We start from the raw sequence: 17,285 nt of genomic DNA on the forward strand, positions 1-17,285 counted from the left end.
TCTGGCTATGTCTACCCTGGTAACTAAAAGAGGGCCAAGGATCTGGCCAGTGTCATCCTGGACTGGTTTCCTCTCTTTACATGAATCTCCTCTCCTGATGCTCCTGTACTCAGCAGGATAAGAATATCCTTTTAACCAATCCCAAACACCCTGAGCCACTTTTCTGTGGATTATACATGTAAAATATTCACACCTCTAAGGTGGAATGAAGTCTAAACAAACGAAAATTGATCTTGCCAGCATTTTACCAATGAATAGTTGAATTCCTATTATTTTTTGTAAGTACTTTCCAATAATCTTCAACTATCACCATAAACCATCTCTGTTACTTGTTGTGTTTCTTGACCATAAAAAACTATCAGATAGGAGAGGTTTTTGCCATATCAGCAAGGGAAAATGGGAGGAGTGATTTTTCCCTCTCTGTAGCAGTAAATATTCTGTCAAAGAAATTTTCAAGTTGAGAATAGCCCATCATCTGATTTTTTTTTTCATTGAAAGCATATCTTACAGCCAGCAAATACCCTTTTCCTTGCAGAGAGGGCACTTGCACCTCTGATGCCAGAGCACAGACCTTCACGATGGAGAGCAACAATCCAGTTATTTCACACCTTTAACACACACACAAACACATCTCTCAGTTTCTTCCTCCTACGTCATAGGAAGAACGATGGGCAAATACAACCCTTTTGCCATTATCTCAGTGTAAACCCAGGCTAGCTCTATCCAACCAAAATTTTATGTTCTAGAACTAAAATGAGAGGGGACCAGCCTTGTGCCTGGTGAGTCCCAAATCCTCCTGCATTACTTCCAGCCCCCAGAGACCAAACACTGAGTCATCTCTGTCATCCACCCAGATAAACTCTCACCCTTTTCCTTTTTTTTTTTTTTTTTCCTCTTTTTTTTCTTTTTTTCTTTTCTTTTTGGCAGGTTAGTTTTCAGCCGAATCAGCATCTGCTCTGACTCAGCACACAGTGACAGGATCATCAGGACCAAGGCAGGGGAGCCAGCAGCTCGGCTCCACATGTCATCTTAGATCATCCTAAATCAGCTGTTGAGCCCTTGTCCCAGGTGCACAGCGATTACTGTCTTGCACTACTTATAAATGTGAGTGCCACAATGATAAGGTCATTATTAGATTTGGCTAATGTTTTGTAATTTAAATGTTTTGGGTTTGTTTTGGTTTTTTTTAAAGGAAGTTGTCAAGAAAAGGGGTTTTAACTATTCCTCTTCTTCAAAGATGGAGATTTTTCTCTTTCAAAAGACTGAAAGCCAAAATGTTTCCACTATCAGCAACCAAAACCTGAACAGAATCTCAGGTCTGGGGTAACAGCTAAAATATTACCAAGGGGAGTGGGAGGGACACACTTTTCCTAGCTGTAATAGTTAGAACGGACACAGCCGTGCTGGATACCAGCACAGGACCTTTGCAAGGTCTAGAAAGACCTTGAACAGTGTCTGGGAGATACATGGGACCTGTTTGCTGACCTGTTTCTGAGCACTGTTTCTTTCCCTTCTCAAGCACGGGGGGCTCAAGGCTGCCTTTCTTGTTACCACCCCTCACCTGTTCTCCAGTTTATTTATTTTTCTCTACTTACTGCCTTCTTCAGCAAGTCCCCATAGCGACTTACACACATGATTTGGGGGAAGCCAGCTCTGATGGCACCTTCCCGTTGCCCACAGAGAGAGCCCTGCAAGCCCTGATAACCCCAGGCTCTGTCCCACCATTGCAGCAGTCGATGGGAGCCAGGTTGATGCCTTCACTGAGCACGGGGTCAGACTCACAAGCGAGGCTTTCCCTTCAAACTATTCCAGCATTTCAGGTCATCGGCCACGGTAGAGCAATGCCCAGTCCTGCTAAAGCTTTCCCAACCAACAGCCGGTGGAAAACGTGGCCCAAAAGAGGCAGCTGACAACCCAAATCACTGTGCACACCCATCCCACCACCCAGCTCGCTGAGGGTCCCTACCTGTGCCATGCAGGGTTGTGTGAGGAATCCCCACAGAGCTCCTGTCCTCCCTCACCCTCTCTAAATCTACACAAGCTATAAGGAACAAAGAGGGGGGAAAAAAAAAAAAAAAAAAAAAAGATAAAAAAACGACAGGCTTTTGAATAGATGATAAATACTCATCCTGCATGATCAAATGGTGTTTGATGGTGGAAGAAATGCAATCTTGTGTTGGCTTAATGTCTACTACTCTTTCGGATTTATGGTCTGTTACAGCACTTTCCACTGTGCCTAATTTTCTTGCTCTTGAATCATTACGACCACAGCTCACTTTCCCTTTTTTTGTGCCAGCATCTGTCCTCCTGCCCAGGTTTGAAATCCTGGCACCTCACTGGTTTCCCCTGTGCTTCCCCCCACCCCCTGCCTTGGTCTGCCTATGTGCTGCAGCGGTGATGCTTTCTGCTGCGGTACCTGTGTCTCGGCATCTGTCTTCTCACCTTTTGGGCACCTGTTTCCACTCCATTCGACTTTATTGTCTGCAGTTTTATAGCACAGATTTTGCTCCTCTTTTCTCATCTTTATGACCCTCCATCACTGTGGCAAATGGAAGCTGTAGATTTCTCTTTTCACCTCAAAGACACAAGCCTGTGCAGCAAGAGGTGATAAAAATAATACGAGCTGTCTAGGAATCTTGCCACAGCCTCTTCTGCTGACTGTGAACTGATCATAAATTAAGAATCTAAGATCTTTCAGGGAGTTTAGAAATAGAGGAATGCAACACCAGATCACCCCAGCAGCTGATACAGACAGCTCCTGCTTTGTTGCCAAAATAGCCAATGAAGATGCTTCAGAGAAAGGGACAAGGATACCAATAAGGGACAGAGAGAGGGAACAGACTTAGAAGGAGAACTCCTTCCTAAATGTTTAGCAATGAGTTAATCCTTTCAGAGATTTTAAGGCCAGCAGAGACTAAATGAATCCCTGAGATCAAGAACTCTCAGAGCTTGTTTACAGTTGCACGAGAATAAAAACCTATTGCCTTTTAACAGTGATAACATTTAGCCTTGCAAGTGCACAGAAAGCCTTTTTATTTCTACCTTATCCTAAAGATCCACATCTCATTAATTTTCTCTACCCCGTGCATTAATGCATGTTCTTCTTTCTCTTCCTCCCTCAAGTTATTCCTTTCTTACTTAGACCACACCACCCTCTGCTGTGATTGCTGTTATGCTTGTTAACCAGTTCTAGAAAAAACACAGCCTTCTTACTTAGGCCACACCACCCTCTGCTGCGATTGCTGTATGCTTGTTAACCAGTTCTAGAAAAAACACAGCATTCGCCATTCCTGGGTACTAATGATAAGGCACAAAGACACACTTACACCCTTTATCCTCCTTTTTCTTTTTTTCTTATCATCCGCCCAACTTATTTCACCATGAGCATATGGGCTGTCTCCTCCAAAGAGCCACCTACAATGACCCCAATCCTTGTCCCAAGCAGGTACAGGTCACTGACATCCACCCAACTTATTTCACCATGAGCTTACGGGCTGTCTCCTCCACAGAGCCACCTACAATGACCCCAGTCCTTGTCCCAAGCAGGTACAGGTCACTGACAACACAGGAGTGTTTCAGAGACTCAGATTCCCACAGGCAGACATCCTTGTTATTCCTGACATGTATATTTGGTGACAGGCATGCTGACTTTCATCTAGCTTTGTCATAGAACATCCACCCAGGACTGACACATATCTCCTCTCCGTCCTTTACACGGAAAGACAGGACTTTGCCTTGCTTAGGTTGCCTAGCTTAGTACCTAGTACCTCAATTTAATACACTAATATACTTACAATATTAGATGCACCCCACTTTTTTAACCTTTTCTCATCATGAAAATTGATATTATTTCAACATACTTAACACTTTATACTGTACTTGACCTAGTTTCAAGTTCATGCTTCCCCTCCCTCCTTAAGACTTCCTTGGCTTTGTCTTGCCAGAGATTTTATAAAAGACTTTTTTCGTTGTCCAAATCAATTTTTGTATCATTTTTATCTTTTCCAGACGTATTCCAGCATACTAGTACAAACCCTCTTTCCCTTATATACCCTTTGCATTCACTTAATCACTTCATAATTCTATACTTGGTTTACCTGCCTACTGAAACAGCAGCTAAACCACCCAATGGAGCAGAATCACGTTTATTATCCATATCAAAACCACACGTGTTTGCTGTCAATCTGCATAGTAACTGAGAGTCAAACAGGGTATATGTAAGAAAACATTTTTGCCGGCAGCTCGGATGCTCCGTATCTCTCTTTGCCAACAATTTGGCTGAATGGGAAGTAGGAGAAGAGTCACTCAGTGATATTGTATTATTTTTGTTGCAAAAACAACAGAGGGAAAGGAATGATGAAATGAAGAGAAGATCCATTTGGGCTGAGTATCAGTTAAAATGTCCTAAAAGCAAAATCTGTTCCGATTTGGGCCAATCTCTAAGGGGAAGCCAAAGAAGACTCATTCAGTTGGAAAGTTTAGAAAAAGCACCAAACACTGGAAAAGAAGATGTAATAAAGATGCTCCCTGCAGTGGCAGAGGGATGGGCATGAACGTTCATTTTTTCCAACATAATAGCTGAATGTGTGTTTAGTGCCAGTGAAAAACAACAGGTGTCGTCAACTCCATGTAAAGTCATTTATGCAACACGTGAAATATTTACATTAGGATGCTGTTCATCATTGGCACAGGCAGGAAGAGTTCACTGAGCAGCTGTTGTTCTACCACTGCCCTAACCTGAGCTACCAAGTCACCAGAAGCACAGGGTACAGCAGGGGGTCTCCCCAGCTTCTGCACCCTGGGGTACCCTGGCCATCTGAGCTGAGCCTCCTTCCATCTCTTGGAGATGCACTTGACTCACCTTCACCCAAGCTGCTGGCATCACAGAGCTCAGCAAAAGCTCAGGATGTGAATGGACATCCCAGCCCGGACTGAACACTATTATGCCAGAAGCTTATGGTTGTATCAATTTACTCCAAAAACTCACAGGAACATTTATTCCAGCTCCTTGTACATTTGGCTTGCAGCACAAACACACCTTTCCTAAACCCAACGTGCTGAACTGCTACAGTCCCTGATGAAAAAAAAAAAAAAAAACCAATGACAAAAAGGTTTCTGCAAAGTGACATTGCTATACATTATTATTTTCACTATCTATATAATCAGAGCACCACAGAGCCTCAGGCGCAGCCAGAGATCCCACTGCTCCAAATGCTGTACCAGCACAGAAATCTCACAAACTGGCAGATAATTCCTATTTCTCATAACAGCGAGGAAACAGAAAAACAAGCTGTCAAAGAAGGAGGAGGGGAAAAAAAAAAAAAAAAAGTGCATCTAAAGGAAAGATCCCCTGTAGGTTCAAAATGAACTACCTGTCAGTGCATTGAGGCTTGTGCTTCTCAAGCCTCTTGGGTATAAAACAATAAGACCTTTACCAAGTCTTCAAAGGACTGCAATACCCTCTAACGGGCTGTGCTGGCTCATTGGGAGGCTTCAGCCCTGTCTGAGTCTGCCCAAACCAGAGTCAATCACAACGGCAGCTGTTGAGATTTTGATGGCGATACACCCAGATCGCTCCAAATAGGCTTAATTAGGGCAAATGGCAAAGTTTTGAGACCGACGCGTAACAGCCAGGTATTAGCCATGTTTCACATGACCTATTAACTTTTGTTCTTCCTTTTTGTAAATCAACTGATCTGCTACCCTGTTTCTTTGCAAGCTTTATTTTTTTTCCCCCTCTTTATCCAGACATGTTTGTAATTATATTCCCTGGGACATATGGTTGGGTGGATGCACACACACACCAGCACAAGTTACGTACAGCTTTTTAACCATGTGAGTGAGGGATCTCTCCATCTCAAAGAGTATTCAAGTCCAACTAAAGAAAAACAACATTATCCATCCTCCTGAAAACACAGGAAAAGTACCCAGGTCCAGATCCAAAGGGGCACAGAAGTGGGGCTCGGGACAGAATTTGCACAACTAAAGCCCAGTAGGCAATGCCCAAAATACCAGCTCTGTGCCTTTGGTACCTCTGCTGAGATTCAGCCGCCACCTTTAAGCATTTGCAGAGGTTTGGTTTTTTTAAGCAACGATTTTAGGATGAGATCAGCTCTAGAAGGGCCTGTTTTCCCTTCACTAGGCTGAAAAGGGAGACAGGTAATTCAACGCAGGTGGCTACATAATTCCCCCTCTCTGAGGATGACCAACATTTAGGAGAAACATGCCCAGAACAGCCACCGATTTGGGTATCCCACACGTCCCCCTACTGCAAGATTTCCCACACTAGACTAACACCAAGCTCTCCCACTTGAGGCTCTGCTACCTGGGAGACAAAAAGTAGATTCAATCGGCAAAGAGGGAATATTCCCCAGGCCAGGGATGCCCTCTTTCACCAGCGGGAGGAGACATGGGCTTTTGGACCCCCAGCCAAGGATGTCCCACACTGCAATAGCCCCCAGGAGACCCTTCTCCAGCTGAGCGCTCTGACCCCCCAACACAGCCTGAGGATATACAGATTATTTCTTGCTAAACAGTGCAACTGCTGCAGGAGAGGTGAGGAAGCTCTGCTCCCGGAGCATCCTCGGAGAGGGAGGAGAAAGGGGACTGACCGCCGTCAACCCCCTTGCAGGTTTCTGCTTGGCAGAGCAGTGCCCCAGCCACCGAGCTCTGTTTGGGAAGGGGGCACCCAGCCTCCTCATCCCCACACCCGGATTTAAAACACAGCAAACAACCCGCTTGCTCTTTAAAATGAGCAGGGAGGACCTCCCTGCGTGTAGGAGAGAGGATGGAAACCCTGGAGCTGAGGTTTAGCCTTGGTCCCCTCAATCTGGGCTCCTTCTGGGCCACCTGGGGCTGGGCATCCCTGTCGGGCAGCCTGGACCCCCGCATCCTGCGCAGCCCCGCAGAGCGGTCCCCGCTCCCGAGACACCCATGTTTCGGGTTTTTACAGAAGGAGAGAGGCAGAAAGTTTCTCTCCCCGTGTCACACGCTCGGCTGACACGGGGTTGGGGGGGTGGGGGTGGTCGAGAGAGCTCCACACACCCACCCCCCCCATCACTCTCCCGATTTCGCACTGATTTAACCCGGTATTTAGAACAGCAGCAAGGCCAGCCGAGTCCCTCTCGTTTGGAAAGAGGCGGGGGGAAGGATGGAGGGGGGGGCTGTGATATTTCCACGCACCGGAGGGAACAGCAACAACCGGGGCGGGGAGGGGATGGGGGGGGAGTCGCGACCGACGGCTCCACGCGTGATGCCGGGGTGGGGGGGTTCGGACCCCTCTACGGTCCCACGAACAGCCCTGGGAGAGGGGGGGGAGAGCAGCAACAACCAACAACACCCCTCTCCCGGGGTGCCACCCTCCACCGAGCCGGTGCATCCCACCCCCCTCCACCCCCAGCTCCCCGGCACCGCAAGGGATGGGGGAAAAACCCAAAAGGAGGAGAAAAAATCTCACCTCTTCGCAGGGCGGCAGCTGCAGGGCGGCCGCCTGCCAGCCCAGCAGCCAACAGCACACCCAGGCGCTGCTCCGGTACCCCCGCTCCGCTCCGCTCCTCCGCATCCTCATCATCATCTTCATCCTCCCGCCCCCGCCGCGGGAGCAACCGCGCAACCCTTTTCCCCCCGCGCCGCACCCGGGGGGGCGGTGGGGAGACGGAGAGGGGGGTAAGATCACCGTCCCTCGTCCCTACCGGAGACCTCCCCGGGTCGGGCTGCCCCTGGCCCTGCGCCCCCCCTGCAGCCGGGCATAACCCCCGGGGGCTGGCACGGACGGCAGCGGCCCCGCCGGCCGCCTGCTCCCGGCAGCCGGCACCGCCAAAGCCGGGAGGAGGGGCCGGGAGGAGGAGGAGGAGGAAGGAGGAGGAAGAAGGCAGCGCAGGCGCATGCTGCCAGGGCTCGTCCAGCCCCGACGTGGCAAGCGGGAGGAAGGCAGCACCCTCCCAGGGGTACCCCCGGTCCCAAAAGGGGGAGAGAGGCACCAGGGGGTGAAATCCTTCAAGCATCCCCCGGGGGTCCCGGCCCTGCTGGGGGAGGTCGGGCTCTCGCCGTTCCGAAAGGCTCCGGGGTGGGAGTAGCACCGGGGAGGTGTGAAATCGCCCACCCCCTACGCCGTCCCGCAGCCCCCTTCGTCCCCCGCTTGGCTGCCGGCCCCGCAGCCCCCCATCCTGGGGGATGGCAGCGCCAGGCGATGTGGGGGGGCTTGTATGGCCAGGCTGGATGGGGCTTTGAGCAGCCTGCTCTGGTGGGAGGTGTCCCTGCCCAGGGCAGTGGGGGTGGAACTAGATGATCTTTAAGGTCCCTTCCAACTCTAACCATTCTATGAGTCTATGATCTCCCTTGCTCCACTTGCACCAAGGATGGCCGTGTCCCCACTTCACAGAATCACAGAATCTTCTAGGTTGGAAGGGACCTTAAAGATCATCTCGTCCAACTGTCAACCTGACTGACAAAAATAGACACCCACACAACAAACAAGGAGCATCATCACTAAACCATACCTCCCAGCACTACATCAACCTGTCTTTTGAACACCTCCAGGGATGGTGCCTCAACCACCTCCCTGGGCAGCCCATTCCAATGGCTGAGAACCCTTTCAGTGAAAAAATTTCTCCTAATATCCAGCCTGAACCTCCCCTGGCGCAACTTGAGGCCATTTCCTCTCGTCCTGTCGCCTGTGACTTGAGAAAAGAGACCGCTCCCCATCTCTCTACACCCTCCTTTCAGGTAGTTGGAGAGAGCAATAAGGTCTCCCCTCAGCCTCCTTTTCTCCAGGCTGAATAACCCCAGCTCCCTCAGCCTCTCCTCATAAGACTTATTCTCCAGGCCCCTCACCAGCTTTGTCGCCCTTCTCTGGACCCGCTCCAGCACCTCAATGTCTTTTTTATGGTAGGGGGCCCAAAACTGGACACAGTACTCAAGGTGAGGCCTCACCAGTGCCGAGTACAGGGGGACAATCACCTCTCGGGCCCTACTCACCACACTGTTCCTGATTCAGGTGGGACATGCTTTGGACCACTGGCCTCCTCGCAGGACATGCCAGCCACCCTCCTCTGGGGGATGGGGAAAGCTGCTTATTCCTGGCCTGACCCAAATGCATCCCCAGAATTGGGCAGTTTCCTCCCTCAGGGGTTGCCTTTCAGTCCCCTTTCCTCTCCCCTTCCCCAGTGATGCCCGGCTGCTTATTCCTAATGAAGTGTTTTACTGCCTGAGGCATGGATGGTCCTCTGTCATCCTGGCACTGGATGATCCTCTGCCACCCTGGCATCAGATGCTCCTCTGCCACCCGGGCATCGCTGCCAAAGCTGCTCACTTCCCTGCTCCCTCCTGCCTCTTCCCTCCTTTCTGCCTCCTCTTATCTAACCAGCAAACCCCAGCAGAGACACAGTGCTCCTCATCACCAGCACAGTATGTTCCTGTCCCTATTGATCTACCCTTTCAAACTCCAATACATAGACCTTTTCTTTTTTTTTTGACTTATAATTTGTTGAGTGACTATTTTTTTTTGGCAATTTCCCTGCCGTTCCTGCTCACCGTGACAAAGGTTTGACTCAGCCTTTATTCATCTCTTGAAAAGAGATGAGGAATCTGAAGGCAGAGTCAGATCTTTGCGCGAATCACGTAACCCCTCTCGCCGTCCCCCAGCTGGTGTCATCGCTAACACAAAAATGGTTGAATTCACTCATTTTTATGTCATTTCAGGGCCTTGCTGGAGCAATCTGGAGGGAGCTCTGTGATGGCCCGCTAAAGGAGGACAAATTTGAAATTTCCCTTTGTTCTCCTTGCTCTGCTTTTATATGAAGGAAGGAAAATGGGTTCTTGGTTCTTCCACCGTTGGTCCCCATCCCTCACCAGGGTGCCAAATGAAGCAGCTTGTGTAAACAGCTACAAGAAAAAGTCAAATAATCTTTTCCAGAAAAAGCAGAGAACGGGATAGAAACTGAGATGCTGCTTTATGTTTTGTGCTCCTGGACCAGGTGGGTCACAAAGTCGGTCCCAAGGACTCATTGCTCACCTTAGCTGTGGGCTAAAATCCAATGTTTGAGGAACACTGATTTCAGCTGGAGCAGCGGTTCTCTTTACATTTGCTAAAATCAAACACACAAAGCTGCAGGGATTCACAGCAAGGGATTCACCCTGAAAATACGTGGAGAAAAAAAAAATTATATTGGTTGGATTTAGCACGTCTTTCATACAAGGAAAATGGGTACAAGGTCAACTTCCAGAAAAGTGCGCTTCTTGCTGCAGCTGTTGGCCTTGAATAAAAATCCAGGGTGGGAAGCAGACCTGCTGGGGGCTGCTCTGCTTTCTGCAAGAGGTGGATTTCTGCCCCTAAAGTCCTACTGATTCCCAGGGACTCTCCAGAAAGCAGTGGGGCCACTAACACAGCAACAGCAGGAGTCAGTTAAAGTGAGCAGAGCTCCTGTACAGCACAGAGATGCGCCAGAAAAGAGGGTACCAGACAGTGCTCTGTCAGCAGCTCTGTCACCCTTTTGTCTCACTAAATTATTTAATTTTAAATCTCAGAATGGGAAGAACTCAATTTACAACTAAAAGGGTAGATACTCATTGTCCTCACTTTATGTTAACAAAAATTATTTACTGTCCTCTGTGGGATTTGCTGTCATCCTGGCAAGAAAAATCACTAAGATCTGTGATTTTTATTTTTTCTCTCTCTTGCTTTATGTTTCCAAATGACAGAAGGTCCAGAAATTTCTCAGGCTTTAATAGCAACGTTGTCACTTTGGTTGCTGTGCAATTTGAACAGGATCTGAAATACCTGTGATACTAAATCCTGCAAATCTTACCTGAAGGCAGCACGGCAAAAATTTTGCTGTGCATAGTAAGCATGAGGCCAGCAGAAAAAAAAAAAAAAAAAAAAAAGTGTACCATTTAAAAAATTAATCAGCTTAGATAGACATGAACAAATGGGGTAAAGAAAAGCAGTGCTGGATGTGAAAAGCATCATGGAATTCACACCAAAAAAGGGGTAACACCTGTATTTAAGGCAGTGGTGTTGAAGGACTTTTAAATGTAGTAAAAGCAGATGGCAGTCAGTTACTCTGGGAGGTTTGAGATCTGTATCTGAAATCTTGACCTAATATTTTGATTCAAGTGAGAGGGTAGGAAAGTAATTCAGAAGAATCATGCAATCTGATTTAAAAGCAATTGCCCTGCTCTGCTACATTAAAGTACAAAAGAAAAAGAAAGGAAGACAGCGAAGTAGTAAGTAATAATTTATGCTGCAACAACTGTGAGATGTGTCTCAAGCCACATCTCCAGAATTTCCTGCGTTTTATTGCACCTCTCCATTAATCTGGTTTAAGTTAAAGATGCCCTTAAAAGTGTAAGCTGTGCCCAGAAAAACCCAACAGCTTCCAAGCATTTAGGATCCAGGTCTGTAAACGCTTCTTCCCGACATCTGTGAGATGTTTGAAGTTAATCATGGACGTTCATGTTTGCAGAGCTCAAGCCAGAGGTTTCTCCAGTAGCCGTTCAGCCGTGGCAGGGAAGCAACCATATGTCGCTAATGTTAATGACACCAAGCAAAAGGGAGAATTAAATGGCTGCCAGCTACTGTTTGGATGACAGCAATTAGTAACTACACTTGGGATTAGTCAGGCCTGTAGGCTGACATTGGCTTGCGTGGGAATACATCACAGGGTACATAAAACCATTAACTCTTTTTCGCTCTGCCTGTTCCTGATGAAAACTCCTGGAAGACCTTGCCTGCTTTGCACTGACCCTTTTGGAAAAGGTAATCAATATAAAGCAATTTTATGGAGTTTCTTTGCTGGAACTCGTTTTCTAACACTAGTGACTCTCCACGTGGTTAAATGACACGATCCCTCTACAAGGGTAACTGGTTTTCCCACAGAAGGTAACATGTCCTTTTAATTTGCTAACACATCCATCTGTGGGCTCTACCACAGTGTGTTTTGCTCAGGCGTCTCCTTTTTCTTATGGACCATATATTTTCCCACATAACCTGGTCATCTGTGCACTCTCCACCAGGGTATACTTTATCTGGGATTAAAATTAACGTTCTTTCAAGACGTTGTGTCATCCTGGTGCTTTGCTAAGTGCAGTTCCAGAGAGCCTTCAGATGCTCTTGCTCATACGCACATTCTTACTTTTGGATTCCCAGACTCTTCAAGCTCTTTGGAAATTCGAGATACGTAGAAATAGTAAATGAATGTTCTGTACCTGTGCCTCTCTTTCTGCTCTGACCTACTTAGACAACGCTTTTATTTTCAAGTTATTCAAGGACCATCACGAGTCTATCCTAGGATAGTCTGGAGAACCATGCTGAGAAAGCTGATGTGTCAGGGCAGGGGCCAAGCAGTCACAGTCACTACAAGAAAAGAGAAGCAGTGGGATCCTCTCTAAGCTTCTCCTGCAGCCCACGGAAAAGCCAGATGCTGGGATTCATCTCTCTTAACTTTCTCACCCACAGCTTGGGGTACTTTGGGAGTACCATTCACCCTCTCCTAAAAAAGAATTTATAAACACATCAGATACATGTTTTAAAGGGTACCCCAAAGTGTCCAGAGCTGAAAGTAGCACTCACCAGACATGTTTTAATCACCTATTTTAGGAGGAGCTGAATGTCTTTTCTCTCCATTAACTGCAGAGGTAGCTCAGATATAGACACACGTGGTCAAATGAAGCCCACCCTAAGTAATTTTCTACTGCCTAGTGTCCTCTTTAGACGAGGTTTGTGTCCTCCAGCTTTAGGGGCATATTAAGTGGAATGTCTGACTGGTCTATACACCACACTCTACAGCCCCATTTCCATCCAAACCAGAGCACAGGACAGTGAAACGGACCTGGGGCAGTGTTTGTTGGGCTACATGATCTGGGTTGTACAGGCTCATTAGGTAGCTGTAGCCTCCTTATATAAACCCACACCTGCAAACCTCCAGAAAAAGGCTTCTTGGCAAAGGGAAAAGCCAGGATCAGCTTGTACTGCCTTTTCACAATTCTCACTCCTATGTGTAATGCTCAGCATTTATCCCTTTCCCTCCTTTCTTAATATCCTTCTTTCTGAATGCAGTATTTTCTCCCTGGAGATGTTTAGAGTGCCGGTATTTTGCTTTCCTAGCAAACTTCATCTTTTGGTTCCCCTTTAAGCTTCTGCGAGCCTTCCAGTTGTGATCTCTTTGTTCATCCTTTCTCTCACTGGGACTTTAGCTGAATTTTCCTGTAAATCTTGTTCGTGGTTTGGCACGGGAGGAGCTCCTTGAATACATACAATGTAAAGGTTAGACATACAAGACCCAAAGCGCTCCTGCACCGTTTCAATCTATGGACCTGGAGAAAAGGGGTCAGAGAGCTAAGCTGCCTTGCTTGAATCTGAATCACAAGACATTCATCCACAAAAGAAGAATTTCTCCACTTTTGAGATCGCCACATGATTTCACAGCCCCTTCTCTGCTTTTCAGACTAAGAGGAAAATATTCATTTTCAGTTTTAAAATGTACAGGCCAGCTGATTATTTTTTTTCCCCCTGGTGCATACAAAATAAAAAGCGGCGATCACTGCGTTAAAATCGGCGTGTTTGTTTTGAGCAAGGAGGAAGAGCAGTGGTAAATATTTCCAAGATAAGTGATGACAGACAGCAGGATCCGCATCCGAAGCCTTTTGCTGTTGTTATTAGAGTTCCTTAGCCATTCATCCACAGATGCCTTTTCCCAGCGGGCCCATTTATCTGGTATTGGGTAGCAGGAGCGTGTTGAGTAATGATGACTCTCTTGACTTGGCGTGCAAAACCCAGCCTCGTTAGATGGCTCTCGGGGACCCATCGTGACATGGGCACGTCCAAAGAGGACACGCCGGCTGGGGGAGGCCGGGGGAGCAATCTGAAAAGTAACGGAGCTCTATTAATAGAGCACTAAGTGCAAGCTATTAGAAAGCTAAAATCTATACGCTCCGGCTGTGTGGTTTGGTGTGTGAGCCGAGTTAGGATGAATGACACTGAACAAATAGCTTTCTGCAGTAAAGACAGGTTATTTGGGTTAATCCTATATTCATTTCTATAGCGATGCCGGGCATATTAAGGCTGATCACACTCACTGTACGTTAGCAAGGGCTCTATAGATGCACATCCTCACCTCTGGGAAAGAGCAGGAGGCTGAGCAGCCTCCACACAGTGCTGAATCCCTGCACAAAGGGTCCCCACATTACCCAGCTTCTCCAGACACCATTTGTCCCTCGCACCATCACCAAAATGTCCAGGGCCACCATCCCATGGAGTGGTACAGATAATTCCCTCTCCCATCCACCTCACCAGAAGCATCTTGCTTCTCCAGAAAAATAAAAATCAAAATGTCACAAGGCTTTTGCGTAGTTGGGCTAGATGACCTTTAAAGGTCCCTTCCAACCCAAACCATTCTATGACTATGATAGTGTTCCCCGGAAGGAAAAAGGGCTCATATCTTCTATTGACCAGCTTGATCTTGATGAAGGCTTTTGTCATTAAAGGGCTGCATTTTCAAGGGTCTTCTCAAAGGTCTTTCGGCTTCCCCTGAATCAATGACAAGATCTCACTCTTCAAAAGCTTCAAAGAAAGCAATGCCAGACTCTCCCAGGGAAATTGGTAGGAACCTTATTGAGCCATCATTAAAACGCTTTGCAAGTCCCACCTGTTTGATAAACAGGAACTTTTGTAGGTGTAACGTATTTTATTACCATATGGTTGCTATGGTTGGTAGCAAAATTAACTGAGCTGACACTGCCAATAGTGTTCACACACACAATGGCCACAAACAATTGTAACTCAGTATTAGCAACAGTATTGATTTTCTGCTCCCGGGAGAGCCTTTGTAAATTTTCAAACCCCAGTTTTTCCAAACAAAAAGCACCCAACTAAATGTCAGAGATTGTTACAAAGTCATTCTAGAGGAAGGCAGAGTTGTAATTTATCATGTGAGAAGACTGACTCTGATCTCACGTATGTGGGTGTGAAATTGTGATGACCCTACACCAGCACATGACTGAAATAGGTATTTTCAAGGTGACTCCAAGGTGATGCCTTGACCAGGCAGCCTGATCTATCCTGGCAGGCTGACCTCCAAGTCAACCTAAAGTCTCAACTATGTTTGTAGAGCTTCAGCTGGAATGAGGCTATAGCCATGCATGTTGCACCCGACTCTTAATGCTCCTGCAGGCAAGGATCTACCCAAGTTAAAGCAGAGCATGTGGTGTTAGATGGTTTGGCAGCTATGACAGGGAAAGCTTCAAATGCACAGTGCCGTTAGAAGCTCTCTCAGCATCTGGGAGGCTTTCACCTCCATCATCACCAGTCCCGGAAGCAATAAATACCATCAAACGTGTGCACTAATGCAAAACCTTCCTAACGACTTCTTCTCCTCTCTGTTGGTTATTGCAATTAGATGAGCACATCTAACTGTCACACGCATCATGTATTTGAGAAGTTATTTTGTCCTAACACTGCGACAGTTGCCGTTGGGGTTTTCTGTTGCTCAGCTCTGTATGAGTCACAGAGTATTTACCCAGCAAGTTGGGCTCAGTTATGTTTAATTTCTGACAACAATTTCTGCCACCATTCAGGTGCCGCAGGCTGATGCCCACGGGCTCAAAAATAAAGATTGCATAAACTCTTTGTCTGTCTTGCTGAACTTCCAGCCTTCCTCTCCCAAAACTCCCATGCTTTTTCATTCATTAAACCCAGCTCCCTCTATTGATTTTCAGGGAAAGAAGGAGGTTTGGGGCCAAACCCAGCAGAGGAGCAGCCCCCCAGCTTGGGGGCTTTCACCCCTTTCCAAGAGGGAGGACCACTCGTCCAAGGGAAAGGATGCACAGATCTGGAGGGTTGCTGGGGTTCACCTGGTTTTCTGCAGGAGGAGGGAACAACAGTCCCATCCCCCCTTCAGGAGATGCCTCAGAGTCCTCCCTGGATGCTCCACACATGGTTTTGGGGTGAATTATCTCTTAAGCTCTGAGCCCTATAGATTAAAGAGTGTTATGGTGTCTTTAGGAGTATAAACTGTTATGCTCACAGGGAATAAGGCAGTACTCAAATGGGGAATACACCTTTGGCTGCACATGTTTACTTCTCCAGCTCCCTCAGGATGATGTTGTTTTGACACAAAGTCTCAGTTTGATTTGCTCCACAAAACACCGATTGCGCTGTCAGCACCTCTAAATTTGGTAACACCTCACAGCCTTCAAAATACACAAATGTAAATTTGCTATTTAAGGGGTGAAGTGATCTATTGCACTATAAATAGCTTACCATATTAACATACTAGTGGTCAAGTGGCACTAAGCTAAGTGAAATACTTGTAAATGTAATTTTGATGCTTTATTAATTCCTCCCTTATGGATTTGCTTTCCTCTTTACCACTTTTCTTGGTGTCTGATTTTTCTCCCCTTTTTAAACTGCTGCTTAGTTTATTACCTCATCCAAAGATGCATCTTCCCCACCGTCTTTCCCAATGCCCCCTTTCCCTACAACTGACTTGAAAAAAAAATATTTTGAATTAGAAGTCTGTGAGGGACTCCGGTTCATTTTTAACCCTGCTTTCTCAATAGAGATTCATCTCATGTACCAGCCCCACTGAATATGAGATGTAGAGCAGCACATTGAGGATGAGTCCCTGCAAGAGAGCTGTGTCTGGTGGGTAAAACTTCAGGGACATGTTTTCCTCTCCCATCACTGCCACTGACTCATTCCAGGTAAAATTTATCCTTTTGCAGAACACCAACCTGAAACTACACCTTACTTAGGCTCTAGTTAAAGGCACAAGGTGAGATTTCAATAGACTCAAGAGATGAACGATGCTTTTATGAGTTTTCCTCTCCAGAGTCAACTGTGGGAAGCCACTTTATACTTCTTTATTTCAATTCTTTCTCTGTAAATCGGTTATTTTTTCAGCCTTTGAGATGCTTGGATGAGAAGGACTTACAAAAGGACAGGAGGGGTTTATCTGCCAGCAGATTATGGCCAAAAAAGTGTAGTATCTAGCAAAAGAAGTTGGAGTGTAAGTCTCCTTGATCCAAGCTTCTATAGAACCACAGATGCTCATACTGGAGCACTTGCCTGCTTGGTCTTGGTTCACTGGTACTCATTCCAGCCTAGATCTGCCCAAGGGGAGATACAGGATGACCCACAGGGATCCTGGTCCTGGCACATGCTCCACAGGGCTCTAGAGGAGGACCAAGCATCTCAGGATGGGACCAAAGCAGCCAACACATCGCCATTCCATTGCCATTCCAAGATGGCAGAGCTCTGCCTCCATTCTACCTATATTTCATTACCTGCT

At 46.9% G+C, this 17,285-nt stretch overlaps 1 protein-coding gene across 1 annotated transcript in view; it reads right to left on the reverse strand.

The window, feature by feature from the left end:
* The window catches only part of KIAA1324L (KIAA1324-like ortholog), a 103,727-nt gene extending 95,919 nt beyond the window's left edge, over nucleotides 1–7,808 (reverse strand). The window contains exon 1 of the mRNA XM_014964196.1: nucleotides 7,457–7,808. Within this exon, the coding sequence (XP_014819682.1) occupies nucleotides 7,457–7,579 (123 nt within the window). The 5' untranslated portion in view covers nucleotides 7,580–7,808. The remainder of the gene's footprint in view (nucleotides 1–7,456) is intronic.
* Between the last annotated feature and the right edge of the window lie 9,477 nt (nucleotides 7,809–17,285).

This window comes from Calidris pugnax, unplaced genomic scaffold (genome assembly GCF_001431845.1).
Source record: "Calidris pugnax isolate Ruff unplaced genomic scaffold, ASM143184v1 scaffold44, whole genome shotgun sequence".
NCBI classification, from domain to species: Eukaryota; Metazoa; Chordata; class Aves; order Charadriiformes; family Scolopacidae; genus Calidris; species Calidris pugnax.